Source organism: Osmerus mordax, chromosome 26, assembly GCF_038355195.1.
Source record: "Osmerus mordax isolate fOsmMor3 chromosome 26, fOsmMor3.pri, whole genome shotgun sequence".
NCBI classification, from domain to species: Eukaryota; Metazoa; Chordata; class Actinopteri; order Osmeriformes; family Osmeridae; genus Osmerus; species Osmerus mordax.
The window spans coordinates 154,434-168,133 of record NC_090075.1 but is presented as its reverse complement, the minus strand read 5'-3'; the positions used below and the strand labels follow the sequence as shown (position 1 = coordinate 168,133).

At 48.2% G+C, this 13,700-nt stretch overlaps 1 protein-coding gene across 1 annotated transcript in view; it reads left to right on the top strand.

Annotated features, from left to right (window-relative positions):
* Positions 1–13,125, top strand: part of LOC136936274 (insulin receptor-like) — a 34,750-nt gene extending 21,625 nt beyond the window's left edge. The window contains 20 exon segments of the mRNA XM_067230047.1: positions 276–600; positions 966–1,105; positions 1,275–1,419; positions 1,608–1,822; positions 2,080–2,206; positions 2,789–3,039; positions 3,230–3,397; positions 3,656–3,866; positions 3,962–4,245; positions 4,413–4,561; positions 4,768–4,924; positions 5,070–5,166; positions 5,442–5,509; positions 5,589–5,818; positions 5,934–6,044; positions 6,368–6,385; positions 6,387–6,531; positions 6,732–6,861; positions 6,958–7,092; positions 7,269–13,125. Coding sequence (XP_067086148.1) covers positions 276–600; positions 966–1,105; positions 1,275–1,419; positions 1,608–1,822; positions 2,080–2,206; positions 2,789–3,039; positions 3,230–3,397; positions 3,656–3,866; positions 3,962–4,245; positions 4,413–4,561; positions 4,768–4,924; positions 5,070–5,166; positions 5,442–5,509; positions 5,589–5,818; positions 5,934–6,044; positions 6,368–6,385; positions 6,387–6,531; positions 6,732–6,861; positions 6,958–7,092; positions 7,269–7,617 — 3,455 coding nt within the window. The 3' untranslated portion in view covers positions 7,618–13,125.
* Positions 13,126–13,700: the final 575 nt, after the last annotated feature.

Sequence of the window (13,700 nt, the reverse complement as noted above, 5' to 3'; positions counted from 1 at the left end):
TTCATTTAAAATGAAATAAAACGATCCTGATAAATTCCACATGTTGTGGTTTTACCCTGCTTGGACTTTCTGTATGATTTAGCTGGTAGCTGGACCTGCAGTCTGGTGTGTGAGCAGAGCTCCTCCTAGCCCTGCGGCTGCAGACCTGCAGTCTTCTCTCAGACTGGATCAGGAAGTGGAACAGGAGGATATGAAATCAAACATTTTAATAGAAGAGATGCTCCTGTTTTGGATATAACTCTTAACCATCTTTCTCCTCTCCCTCTCTCCTCCAGTGTGTCCCCACAACTGTAAGAACCGTGCCTGTACCCCTCAGGGCCAGTGTTGCCATGAACAGTGCCTGGGGGGGTGCTCCCAGGAGGGCAACGCCAGCAGCTGTGTCTCCTGCAGGAACCTCCAGCACGGGCCCAGCTGTGTGGACGCCTGCCCCCCAGGACACTACGTCTACAAGGGCTGGCGCTGTATCTCACATGCCTTCTGCCATGAGCTCCATGACCAGTGTAAGCAGAGCAAGAACCCCGACTGCCACGAGTATGTCATCCACAACGGAGCCTGTATCCCAGAGTGTCCCTCTGGGTACACCACCATGAACTCTACCACGTGAGTGCTGCTCTACCTGGAGTCTGTCTCTTAAGGAGAGATGCTGGGTCCATTGATTTTTTTTTTCTCCAAAAAAATCAAACCCCAACTGGATTGTTAAATTGGTTAGCCAGATGGATGAATTTCAGCCAGAGGATGCTGATACAGCCCTGTGATGTCATCATCTCATTTCCTTCTAGTTTTGGTCTGATTGGATTGAGCACCCCCCTCATTTGGGAGGAGATTTGGGAGGCAAAAGGGCTTTGTTTAGATTGTGGAGGGGGGAGATTGGAGAGGGCTTTGAGGGACATTTGGGTGTCTGACCCTGGAGTCTGACTGGCCTCCTGTTCTTAGAATGAAATTCTGAAAGGCGTTTGTGTCTGCAGGCTGATGTGTTCTCCATGTGCGGGCCTGTGTCCTAAGCTGTGTACGGGGGATAAGGTTGTGGACTCTGTGACAGCTGCCCAGGCACTGCGAGGATGTACTGTGCTCAACGGCAGCATGTCCATCAAGATCCGTGGAGGCAGTGAGTACAGAAACATGACCTACACCACCACAAACATCATCAACAACAACAACATGCTCTTTCATCATTAATTTAAATTATTGAAAAACTATGTTTTTCTGTTTGCCTGTCTCCCTTCCTGTTTACTTTCCTGCCTGTCTGTATGCCTGTCTGTCTGTCTTTCCCTCAGACAACATAGCAGCGGAGCTGGAGGCAAACCTGGGCCAGCTGGAGGAGATCACCGGCCACCTGACCGTCCGCAGAGCCTACGCCCTCGTCTCCCTCTCCTTCTTACGGAACCTGCGTCTCATCCGCGGAGAAAAACTAGAGTCAGAGTAAGAACATGTACACACCACGTTACAACTCCCATCTATAGAACTACAACCTCCATCTATAGAACTACAACACCCATATATAGAACTACAACACCCATCTATAGAACTACAACCTCCATCTATAGCTTTCATCTGATGCTCTACCTTGTCCCCACCTGTCTCCCTGGCCTTGTGTGTGTGTGTCTCAGGCACTTTGCATTCTACGCTCTGGACAACCAGAACCTGCGTCAGCTGTGGGACTGGTCCAGCCACAACCTGACCATCCTGCATGGCCGCACCTTCCTGCACTACAACTCCAAACTCTGCATGTCGGAGATCCGCACCATGGAGGAAGTGACAGGCGTGCAGCAGAGGAACCAGAAAAACGACATCTCTCTCCGCACCAACGGGGACCAGGCCTCCTGTGAGACTCTGCCTGACTGCACTCTTTATTCTCTTCAGGATCTCTGGACAGAGTTCATGCATTCATCCTCCCCCCAACGAGAACAAAACCGATGTGCCTATGATGCCAATAAACAGTAGCTTGACTGACCTTAATTAACAGACCTTTGTCTTATTGAAAAATGTCCATGTGTAACCTTAAGATTTGTATTTGAGTACCCCTGCCACTGAGCTGTACCCTCATGTGATACCTGAGTGTCTGTCTCCATGGTTACACAGGCGAGAACCAGGTCCTGAACTTCACGATGGTCAAGACGTCCTCAGACAAGATCATGGTGCGGTGGCAGCCTTTTTGGCCCATGGACTACCGGGACCTACTGGGCTTCATGGTTCTATACAAGGAGGCGTGAGTACTGGTGCGGAGGGGGGAGAGGCTGGGGGGAGAGGCTGGGGGGAGAGGCTGGGAGGAGAGGCTGGGGGGAGAGGCTGGGGGGAGAGGCTGGGAGGAGAGGCTGGGGGGAGAGGCTGGGAGGAGAGGCTGGGAGGAGAGGCTGGGGGGAGGGAGGCTTGGGGGAGGCTGGAGGGTGTTGCTCATATGCACAACACACACCGGTTCAACGCCTTGCCCCTCTTCCATTTACATTTACACATTTAGCAGATGCTTTTATCCAAAGCGACTTCCAAGAGAATTTTACAAAAGTGCATAGGTCCCTGATCATAACAACGAGATAGCCCCAAACATTGCGCGTAGCCAAACATGAAGCATACATTGTGAAAGCCAAATAAGTCCCAAAGGGAAAAACAATAAGAGCATGTAGTTAGACAAGTCACAATTAAACAGCAAGAACCTCAAAAGTGCAAGAGTGTACCTGTGGAAAAAAGCAAGCAACAATAATATATTTCACGGCGAGTACAATAATTTTAAGACAGTTACAACAAACCAACAAAAGCAACAAGTCTCTCAATAAGAGACATTGTAATCTTCCAGGCCCTACGACAACGTGACAGAGTTTGCAGGGCAGGACGCGTGTGGCTCCAACAGCTGGGTGATCGCTGATGTGGACCCGCCGCCGCGTGCCACCGACAACAAGGAGCAGCTGGAACCTGGCCTGCTCATTCACCCCCTGAAGCCCTGGACGCAGTACGCCGTCATGGTGAAGACGCAGCTGTCCGCCTCCGACGAGCACCAGGAACGTGGAGCCAAGAGCAGGATCCTCTATGTACGCACAGACGCCACCAGTGAGTCTCAACACCATCACACCCACACACCTACCCTCACATCTCCATTCTAACCAATTCCCTCAAACATGTGTTGTGTTGTCCAATGAGGAGCCCTGTAACATGTGTTGTGTTGTCCAGTGAGGAGCCCTGTAACATGTTGTGTTGTGGTGTCCAATGAGGAGCCCTCTAACGTGTGTTGTGGTCCCAGAGCCCTCGGTTCCGCTGGACCCCATCTCCTTCTCCAACTCCTCCTCCCACCTCATCCTCAAGTGGAAACCCCCCGCCGACGCCAACGGCAACATCACACACTACCTGGTGTTCTGTCAGCAGCAGCCAGAGGACAGCGACCTCTACAAGTTTGACTACTGCCAGAAGGGTGAGGGGGGAGTTTGACTACTGCCAGAAGGGTGAGGGGAGAGTTTGACTACTGCCAGAAGGGTGATGGGGGAGTTTGACTACTGCCAGAAGGGTGAGGGGGGGGTGAGGGTGAAGTCCCTTACACACTGTATCGCTATCACACTGTGTGTGTGTGTGTGTCTGTCTGTCTGTGTGTCTTTGTCTGTGTGTGTGTGTGTCTCTTCTGTGTGTGTGTCTCTTCTGTGTGTGTGTCTCTGTGTGTGTGTGTGTCCTGCAGGTATGAAGCTGCCCTCTCGGACCCCCACGCACATGGACAGTGAGGAGGAGCGGAGGTGGAACCAGACGGAGGAGGCGTGGGGCGGGACGGGGGGCGGGGCTCGCTGCTGCTCCTGCCCCAAGACAGAGATCCAGCTGAAGAGAGAGGCGGAGGAGACCGAGTACCGCAAGACCTTCGAGGACTATCTCCACAACGAGGTGTTCGAGATCAGGTACGGGGGGGGTGTATATGTGTGTGTGTATATATATGTGTGAGTGTATATATGTGTGTATGTGTGTGTGGGTTAAACTCCTCTTCCTCTCTCAGGCCATCTCGCCGCCGTCGTTCAGTGGGCGTGGCCAACGGCACCCTTGCTCTGACCACACCCCCCCACCCTCTGACCACGCCCCCCAGCCCTCCGAACGCCTCGACCACGCCCCGCCCTGGTGAGGGCATCAAGCTCATGTTCACCTTCCCTCGGGAGTCGGGTGCCATCCCCAACCTGCGCCACTTCACCAGCTACAAGATCGAGATCCACGCCTGCAACCACCCCTCCGACAACATGCGCTGCAGCATGCCCACCTACGTCAGCGCACGCACACTGCCAGAGGGTGAGATGCACACACACACACTAGTACAACACACACTCTTGTACAACACACACACTAGTATAACTAGTATAATAACAACACAAGTCCTCTTCTTCTCCTTCTCCTCTGTCCATCCCTCCTTCTCTCTCTTCCTCTCCTCCCTCCCTCTCTTCCTCTTTGTTTTTCAGATAAAGCGGATGACATGGTTGGCCCGGTAACCCATGAGATATTGGCTGACCAACCAGACTCTGTTTACATCAAGTGGGAGGAGCCACAGTCACCCAATGGGATGATCATCCTGTACGAGCTGCACTACAAGAGACTCGGCGACCAGGAAGTCAGTACCCATCACACCTTTGACTTCTCACCTCTCACCTTCTGCTCTGTGTGTGTAGGTCTGGGTGGGAAGGAGTTGTGTGTGTGTGGGTGGGGGGTTGTGTGGGTGTGAGGGGGTCTGCTGCAAGACTTGCTTTGATGTACACACACTTGGTCTGGGACTGTGTGTGTAACTGTGTGTGGGTGTATAACTGTGTGTGTTTCCAGGAGACCAAACACTGCGTGTCAAGGCTGACTTATGCCCGGCTAGGCGGTTGCAAGGTGAGAGTGGTGCATCCTGGGAACTACACGGTGAGGATCCGCGCCACGTCGCTGGCTGGGAACGGCTCCTGGTCCCAGCCCGCCTTCTTCTTCATGGCTGACAGTGAGTTTGGCCAAACACACACTTTCTGCTGAACACACACTTTTTGCTGAACACACACACACTATCTACAAAACACACACACACAGCCTCTGGACTGATAACTGAAGCTGGCGCTCGTTGACCAGTGGCTGATCTGTTTTTGTAGAGGACACAAGTCCATGGAAGATTGTGATTGGCCCAGTGATCTGCATCATTCTGCTGATGTTTGTGGGAGGTGGAGTGTTCTACGTCTTCAAGAAGAAGTAAGGAGACCATGTGATCCAGGAGGTCATGTGATCCTAGAGGTCATGTGACCCATTATCTTTAAAGAACCTGTCTACAGGATCTGCTGGACCTGGACTGAGGCAGCTGAGATGTTATCTGACTGTGTGTGTGTCTAACCCTAACCCTTCTGTGTGTGTGTCTAACCCTAACCCTTCTGTGTGTGTGTCTAACCCTAACCCTTCTGTGTGTGTGTCTAACCCTAACCCTTCTGTGTGTGTGTCTAACCCTAACCCTTCTGTGTGTCTGTGTCCAGACAAACAGAAGGACCTACTGGACCTCTCATCGCCTCCTCCAACCCTGAGTACCTCAGTGCCAACGATGGTGAGCAGCTACTCATCTCACACCTCACACACTCCTCCCCACACACTCCCTCTCACACACTCCCTGTGTGTGTGTCCAGTGTATGTCCCGGACGAGTGGGAGGTAGCGAGGGAGAAGATGACGGTGCTGCGTGAACTGGGGCAGGGCTCGTTCGGCATGGTGTACGAGGGCCTGGCCAAGGACATCATCAAGGGCGAGGGGGAGACGCGCGTGGCGGTCAAGACGGTGAACGAATCAGCCAGCCTGCGGGAGAGGATTGAGTTCCTCAACGAGGCGTCCGTCATGAAGGCATTCAGCTGCCACCATGTGGTAAGACCACTCCAACTACCTCCATCACAATGGGTCTTTTGTTCCCTGTTAGGCACCAAGGGACATGTGTGGTGGGCGTGTGGCTACGCAGTGCTAACCCTAACCTCCCCCCAAGGTGCGTCTGCTGGGCGTGGTCTCTAAGGGCCAGCCCACCCTGGTTGTCATGGAACTTATGACTCACGGAGACCTGAAGAGCTATCTGCGTTGTCTCCGACCTGACTCTGAGGTACTACACACTCACACGCACGTACACACACCAATATACACACACACACACAAGCTCGGTCCCTGTGCTCCAGGGTTAGGGTTAACCAGGTGTAACTATGGACCTGTGCTCCAGGGTTAGGGTTAACCAGGTGTAACTATGGACCTGTGCTCCAGGGTTAGGGTTAACCAGGTGTAACTATGGACCTGTGCTCCAGGGTTAGGGTTAACCAGGTGTAACTATGGACCTGTGCTCCAGGGTTAGGGTTAACCAGGTGTAACTATGGACCTGTGCTCCAGGGTTAGGGTTAACCAGGTGTAACTATGGACCTGTGCTCCTCCCAGAACAACCCTGGCCGCCGCCCCCCCCCCTTCCCTGGGGGAGATTATCCAGATGGCTGGAGAGATAGCCGATGGCATGGCCTACCTCAATGCCAACAAGTTCGTTCACCGAGACCTGGCGGCCAGGAATTGCATGGTGGCCGAGGACTACACCGTGAAGATTGGAGGTACGAGGCGCACTAACCCTGCGCTAACCCTGAACCCCTCTCCTTGTTGAGTCAATTTTCATGACAGCTATGCATGTTGTTGCTATGACAATATATTGTCTTTATCATGGAATGGTAAACATTTGTATTGGAGTCTCTAAGATTCCCAAACTGTACTTTTTCTCTAGCTGTTTTATAATCGTGTGTGTGTGTGTGCGCAGACTTTGGCATGACCAGAGATATCTATGAGACAGACTACTACCGTAAGGGTGGGAAGGGGCTGTTGCCTGTCAGGTGGATGGCCCCCGAGTCTCTGAAGGACGGGGTGTTCACCGCCCACTCTGACTGCTGGTGAGACACACACAACACACACCTAAGATACACAGACACACACATGCACCCACCTGAAATACACACATACAAAACCTTGTTGATGTGTGTGTGCAGGTCGTTTGGCGTGGTGCTATGGGAGATCAGCACGCTAGCAGAGCAGCCCTACCAGGGCCTGTCCAACGAGCAGGTGCTCAAGTTCGTTATGGACGGAGGCTACCTTGATCGCCCGGAGAACTGTGAAGAGAGGATGTGAGTACACACACACACTTCACATGTTACACACACACTCCCTTTCTCCCTGTCTCCTCCCATCCTCCTCACCCCCCTCCCTCCTCCCATCCTCCTCACCCCCCTCCCTCCTCCCATTCTTCTCACCCCCCTCCCTCCTCCCATCCTCTTCACCTCCGTCACTCCTCCTCCTTCAGGCACAGCCTCATGCAGATGTGCTGGCAGTACAACCCCAAGATGCGTCCGTCCTTCCAGGACATCATCGAGATGTTCAAGGAGGAGATGCACCCATCCTTCAGGGAGATGTCCTTCTTCTACAGTGAGGACAACAAGGCTCCGGAGAGTGAAGACTTTGACCTGGACCTGGAGAACATGGAGAGCATCCCTCTGGACCCGTCCTCCTACGGTCAGAGGGAGGATCGGGACACGGGCCCCTCGGGGTCCCTGGGGGGGGGATACTACGAGGAACACATCTCCTACACTCACATGAATGGGGGCAAGAAAAACGGACGGATCTTATCTTTGCCTCGATCCAGCCCTTCCTAACAGCACCTGACCCCGTTCACCGACATTGTACACACACACACACCCCTCCACACACACCCCTCCCCACACACACCTCAGCACACATATCCTTCCACACCCCTGGGTTCCCCTGGTTTTCTAATAATTAGTATTTTATTATGTAGTCAGAAGCCCAGTGTTCAGATCTCAGGATGTATGGGTCAGTGTGCTGTGGGGCTCAGGGTCAGGATTAGGGTCAGGCAGCCGCACCGCAGGAAGCTGGTCAGGTCTGGTGTCTGTAGAGACTGTTCCAGATCAGGACTGGATCTACATCTAATTGTTTTCAAGACTGAGGAGGAAAATACGATAAAACTGTGAACATAAACTGACGTGAACCTGAAGGCCGCTTTTGCCTCAAACCTATACACAGACTCCTTTCCTTCCTCGACTCCTCTCTTCCCTCCCTTCCTCGACTCCTCCCTTCCTCTACTCCTCTCTTCCCTCCCTTCCTCGACTCCTCCCTTCCTCTACTCCTCTCTTCCCTCCCTTCCTCGACTCCTCCCTTCCTCTACTCCTCTCTTCCCTCCCTTCCTCCCTTCCTCTACTCCTCCCTTCCTCTACTCCTCTCTTCCCTCCCTTCTTCTACTACTCTCTTTCCTCCCTTCCTCTACTCCTCCCTTCCTCTACTCCTCTCTTCCCTCCCTTCCTCGACTCCTCCCTTCCTCTACTCCTCTCTTCCCTCCCTTCCTCTACTCCTCCCTTCCTCTACTAAACTAACCTCCCCCTAACCCTAACCCTTCTTACCTGTGGCCTTCTTACCTGTGGCCTTCTTACCTGTGGCCTATGAACTCAGAAATGTGTCAAACACTCATGTCTCCTCTGAACAATGGCTTTGACATTTCAGAGCTCTGGGATGTGGCAAAGACTTTCTTCAAGTACTAACATCTGTTTGTAGAGGGAACCTTTTATTTTGTGGTTCTGCAGAATTCCAAACTTCTCACACAGATTCATTTGGTGTTTGGTGAACAGTTTTAATTTATTTGCTTTTATTTAGTTTATCCTTTCTTCAGTTTTCTCTCTGTGTCCTATGGCTGAAGGGTATTTAAACAGTTAAAAGTTGGACTAAAGAGTTCATCAGACTGACCAATAGCTGCTGCTTTGATATGTTTTAGTTGTCAACGAATATATATTATATAGTATATATGGAATATTGGTTTTTGTATCAATATTTTATATATAATATATAGAATATGGATGTTTTTGTACATAGTTTCGAATTTTTATTGCTTTCATTGGAAGCATTTCTGGTAAGATTTGTATTTTTCTAACCCCAGATATAACACACCTGTCAGCGCTCTGTGCATCTGGCCGGGCCGTGTGTGGCAGGTAGTGTCACATCTCTACAAGGTAGATACCCTAACCTTTACCCATACATCACATCTCTACAAGGTAGAGGACTATTAGGCCCTATCAATAATAAAGGTTAGAGGTGAAGTTCTGTTGCTATGGTCTGTTGCTAGGGGGCTGTTCTGGTCATGTGATTTTAAGTTTTCACTGGCTGGTCCTTGAAGCTGTGTAGTCTAGTTAAACCACCATGCCTGTCTTTATAGTTAAGATTATTCAGGAGCATCTTTAGATCATTCTAATGCACAGTAAGAAGACACAGTAAGAATGGTAATCAATTTTCCTTTTTAATTTTAGATACTATCATTTTGGAAAGATATCTTAGAATATTGAAGAAAGCTAGAAAATACCCACATACAGATTTGTTTCAGTATCTAATGTTTGTAATCTAATTTATTTTACAAAGTCTGGTTGTAGTTTTAGTCAGAGGTAAATAATTGTCTTGTTGAAAGTAGAAAATTTGAGAGGAGTCCAGGGGGTTGAGAAGGATCCTCAGGTGTTCTGCCTGTGTGTTCAGCCAGTCTACCTCAGCATGTTGAATCAATCACCGTCTGTGTCCCCTAATCCCAGCGTCACCTTCAGGTGCAACACCTGCAGTGTCATCAGTACACCAGGCACGCTGCCACACAGCAGGAAAACAACCAGCAACGTTGCCCTAGCTCTGCTGGGATTCAGGATGAAAGCTCTTACTACCATGTTTAAATCAGAAGAAGCAACCGTTCATCAGGTTCTTCTGGAGGTTATTCTAAAGTGTCTTTTGTAAACTCCACCCACTGCCCCCCATTGCCCTGTGTAAGTCAGGGTGAGACTGTCTCGATCTACTGTGTCCAGATCAGCTTCTCTCCCCAGGCCTTCGCAGACATCCTCCACATCTTATATCATTTTTTTAAATTATTGTAATTTTTGTAATTTTAACTTCTTCCGTTCATGTTGTTTGTATCTTTATTTTATACTGTGAATATCAAGAGAGAGAACCTTGTATCCATGCCGTGGATTGGGTGCTCTCTCTCTCTCTCTCTCACTGTTGATGTGAAGCAGCCCCCCCTCCAACTGGTCCGGGAGTGCTGGACTAGAACAATCCTGTGTGCCATAACAACGTCCAAAAAAAACTCAAAACATAGAGAAAATGTGTAGATTGTAGTTTCCTCAGGGAGGCAGCCTGAGGTGTGTGTGGAGATGGAGCTACCTGCCTTCATAATCTCTGACCTCCTAATTTGCCTGCTAGTGCTTCACAGTTCTGTGACTTGTCTGGAGGTGGAGCCTGTAGGTTTCAGCTTCAACCCTCCATCTGATCAGGTCTCTCACTCTAGATGTCTGATCGCAGATTAGCATGCTAATGGGCTGTAGGGACGGCCTCTAGTGGTTGACTGTTAGAATTGCAGTCAGGTTCCAACTCATAGTGCCTTGCTGAGACTGTCCTCCTATAAGACCCCTAGAGTATCTTTCCACCAATCAGAGAGGAGAGACCCCTTCTTTTGGAACTGTAGAATATGGCCATGTGATGCCTTCAGGGGAGTGCAGTCAGCACCCTACCTCCTTGGTTCTCCGGAACTGCTGGGATCTATGTGAATGAGGACATGGGAGTTTTTTTCAAACATTGAACTGGTCTCTGGTTGGCTGAGCTGCCTGACAGACAGCGTGTTTTAAATGATTTGCTTTTCAACAACTCTCACTTTGTTATTTTGTTGTTGTTGACTCAAATCACGTGACAAACTGTGATTAACAGGAACTGACAGCATCTTTCGATTTCAAAAAGCTCTATTTGATATGCATACAGTCCAATATTTGAAAGAAAAAATATAATATAAAACAATCTCCAAACTGTAAATAGCTGCAGCCCCCAAACATGAAAGCACTTAATTTAGGTTAAACTCTGATAACCTAAAATGTGGTTTGGCAGAGCATGTGGTTGAACCAGCAGGTTTAGAACAAAGCATTCTATATTGTATTGTTTTGATAAACAAAAAAAGTATTACATTTAGAGATGTTTTAGGATGTTTTTTTTTTTCTTCCAGAATAGGGAGGATCAAATAACTTTTCTTACTGTAAACTTTTAATACTCTTGTACATTATCGAATTGAACATCAATGTATGTTGTCCTACAACAACAAACACAACTTATGTTGTGTTTTGTTAAATAATATTGTGTTTTGCTCACAACACTACCCCACCATGGTCTGGAAGTGTAACCAAGGCAACATGATGTATGTGGCCTGAAATGTCAATGTGTTTATGTTCTGTCATGTTTTGTATGACCTCAACCATCTTCACAATCACTGCAGCACCTCAACTTAAACTTCTGGTTTGTAAAGTGTCTCTAATATCATCTGGAGTATGAAAGAAAATTCCTTTGCTTGTTGCCTTTCTGAAGGGGAAACTATCTAGGTTTTACGTTTAGTTTTCTGCAGGGGAAACTCTATCTAGGTTTTACATTTAGCTTTCTCTATGTGAATGACTGGAAAAGACCACTGCATGTTTTCTTTTGGGGGAAAAACAAGCAAACACAAAGATTCTTTATAAGCTAGGATTTGTCCAATTGGTTATTAAATCCCAATTAAATGTGGAAAAGTTTGTCTAAGTTCTGTCTAAACTTGCTAGTTTTTAACAGCTGCCCACCCCTGTTGTTATTTGGCAGCAAGAAGAAACAGCTTCAAGTAGAGTGATATTATGTCCTAATTTCTGTTATGTCATGAAAAACGTTGTATACATGTGTTGTAGTCACCATGGTTATAATGGTTATGAAATGATTCGGCCAAACTGTCCTACATCTGAAAATATTTATGTAACTTCACCCTCAGAAATGTTTTGGTCTTTTAATATTTGTAGAATCAGTCAGAGTTGTTGCTGAGTGGGAAAAGATTGGTGGACAGATGGTGGGTTGGGATGAGGCAGGTGATGTTGTGGGTTCTAGAGTTCTGAAGAAGGGTTATTTTCCAGTGTGTTCAAGTGTTGATGTCCTAGTCTTTGGTCAGGTCTCCTGGCCCCCGTAGTGTCTCTATTGAGCTGTGTCCGTCCGTTCAGTTGGCGTGCTCCTTCGTTGGTGTGGCCATGGGTTCCTCTGTGTTCTTTACGATTGCTGCTCCTCCTCTTCTCTTGTTGCACCTACATAGTCCTAGTGTGTTGTCTGGGAGCACACTTCTCGTTTTAAACTGATTCGAACTGTGTTTTTAGAAACTCTACTGATGTGTCGTGTTGTCTCATAGGTACATATACTTACAGGAGACTACATGTACTGTATAGCAACCACAGGTGTAGCTACACTCACACTGGACCCAAATGTTCCATGGTCTTTACGTGTATCACACATGTGAATATCCCACTCAGTCACATCCACCACACAACAACAACCCATATTGTACAGGATCAAGGGTTAGGATTAGGGCAATTACTAAATGACGCTTGACAGTTTATTTTTTATATGTTTTCAAGGAGAGCCAAGCAGTGACATGTACAGAATTTTTTTTGGAATGATATGAAAATTAAATATTGCTGTGTGTAAATTATTCATCAATTAACTGTTTATATTAAAATTATGAAAAGAAGGATTGGAGAATATGCGTCATCTGTTGGCTCCTTCTGCACACTGGCTACTAACCCTAATCTTAACAGCAGAGTGCTGTTCTGTACAGTAATACTGTGAACCACTGTCTCTTTATCTGTGTACATGGTAAAACATCTGAGGTCTACTGTCTTGACTGACAGCAGAAGCCAGGGCATGCAAGTAGAGTAACTAACCCGAAACCCTCTCAGCCCTCAAGGTAGCACTATACTACCTTCACCCAACCCTAAACCCTCTCAGCCTAGGTCTCAAGGCAGCACTTCTACCAACCTTAAACCCACTAACCCTAAACTCTCAATAAGATAACAAACAATCATAAGTACAGTACTAAGGCTGAGAGCTGTTAGCGATACTTATAATGTGTTCATTAAGCAGATGCTTTTATTGACAGTGACTTATGGGGGATTCAAACCTGCTACCTTTTTATCTGCACACTAAATAATTAGTCTGGAAAATGACCCCTCAGTATGAAATGCCAGAGTGAGAGGGGAGGGGTGGTGCAGAGTAGGCGAGACGTTCTACCTGGTGCCAGCTGTGTGTGGTGCCAGCTGTGTGTAGTGCCAGCTGTGTTTGGTGCTTCATAGCACCACTATACTGTGAGACATGTTTTCACTGCTGGAAATAAATGCTATTCTTTTGCACTTCTAGATTGGATGTTAACTGCATTGACTTTGTACCTGAACTCTGCACCATGACAGAGTTGAATCGAATCGACTCATGTGATACATGTGTGTGTGTGGTTCATGTGATACATGTGTGTTGTGAACATGTGTGTCCTGATCACAGCGGGTACAACAGAGGAAGTACAACAGAGGAAGCTGCGGTCTAACGGTACCCTGTCCTCCCTCCTGCTCTCATTCTTCTCTCTACTGTCAGCCGTCACAGACAATAGTCGAAAAAAATTATCTTTTTGAATTTTGGTTATTCACTGTCTTGTCTGGAGGTTCTGGAACATTCTTGCTGGTGAGTTCTGATTTAAATTTGAGTAACTGGAGGCAGGAGGAAAAGAGTGTATTAGAGAAACACATGAATCACCGTTTGTGTGTTTTGAGGAAAATGTCTTTAGGGGCTTTGCTGAGTCTCAGTTCGTGGGAAAGTGCTGTATCATTCGCTTTTGAACTGCATCCATTTTGACAGCTTTACTGGTCACTCCTAAACTCTT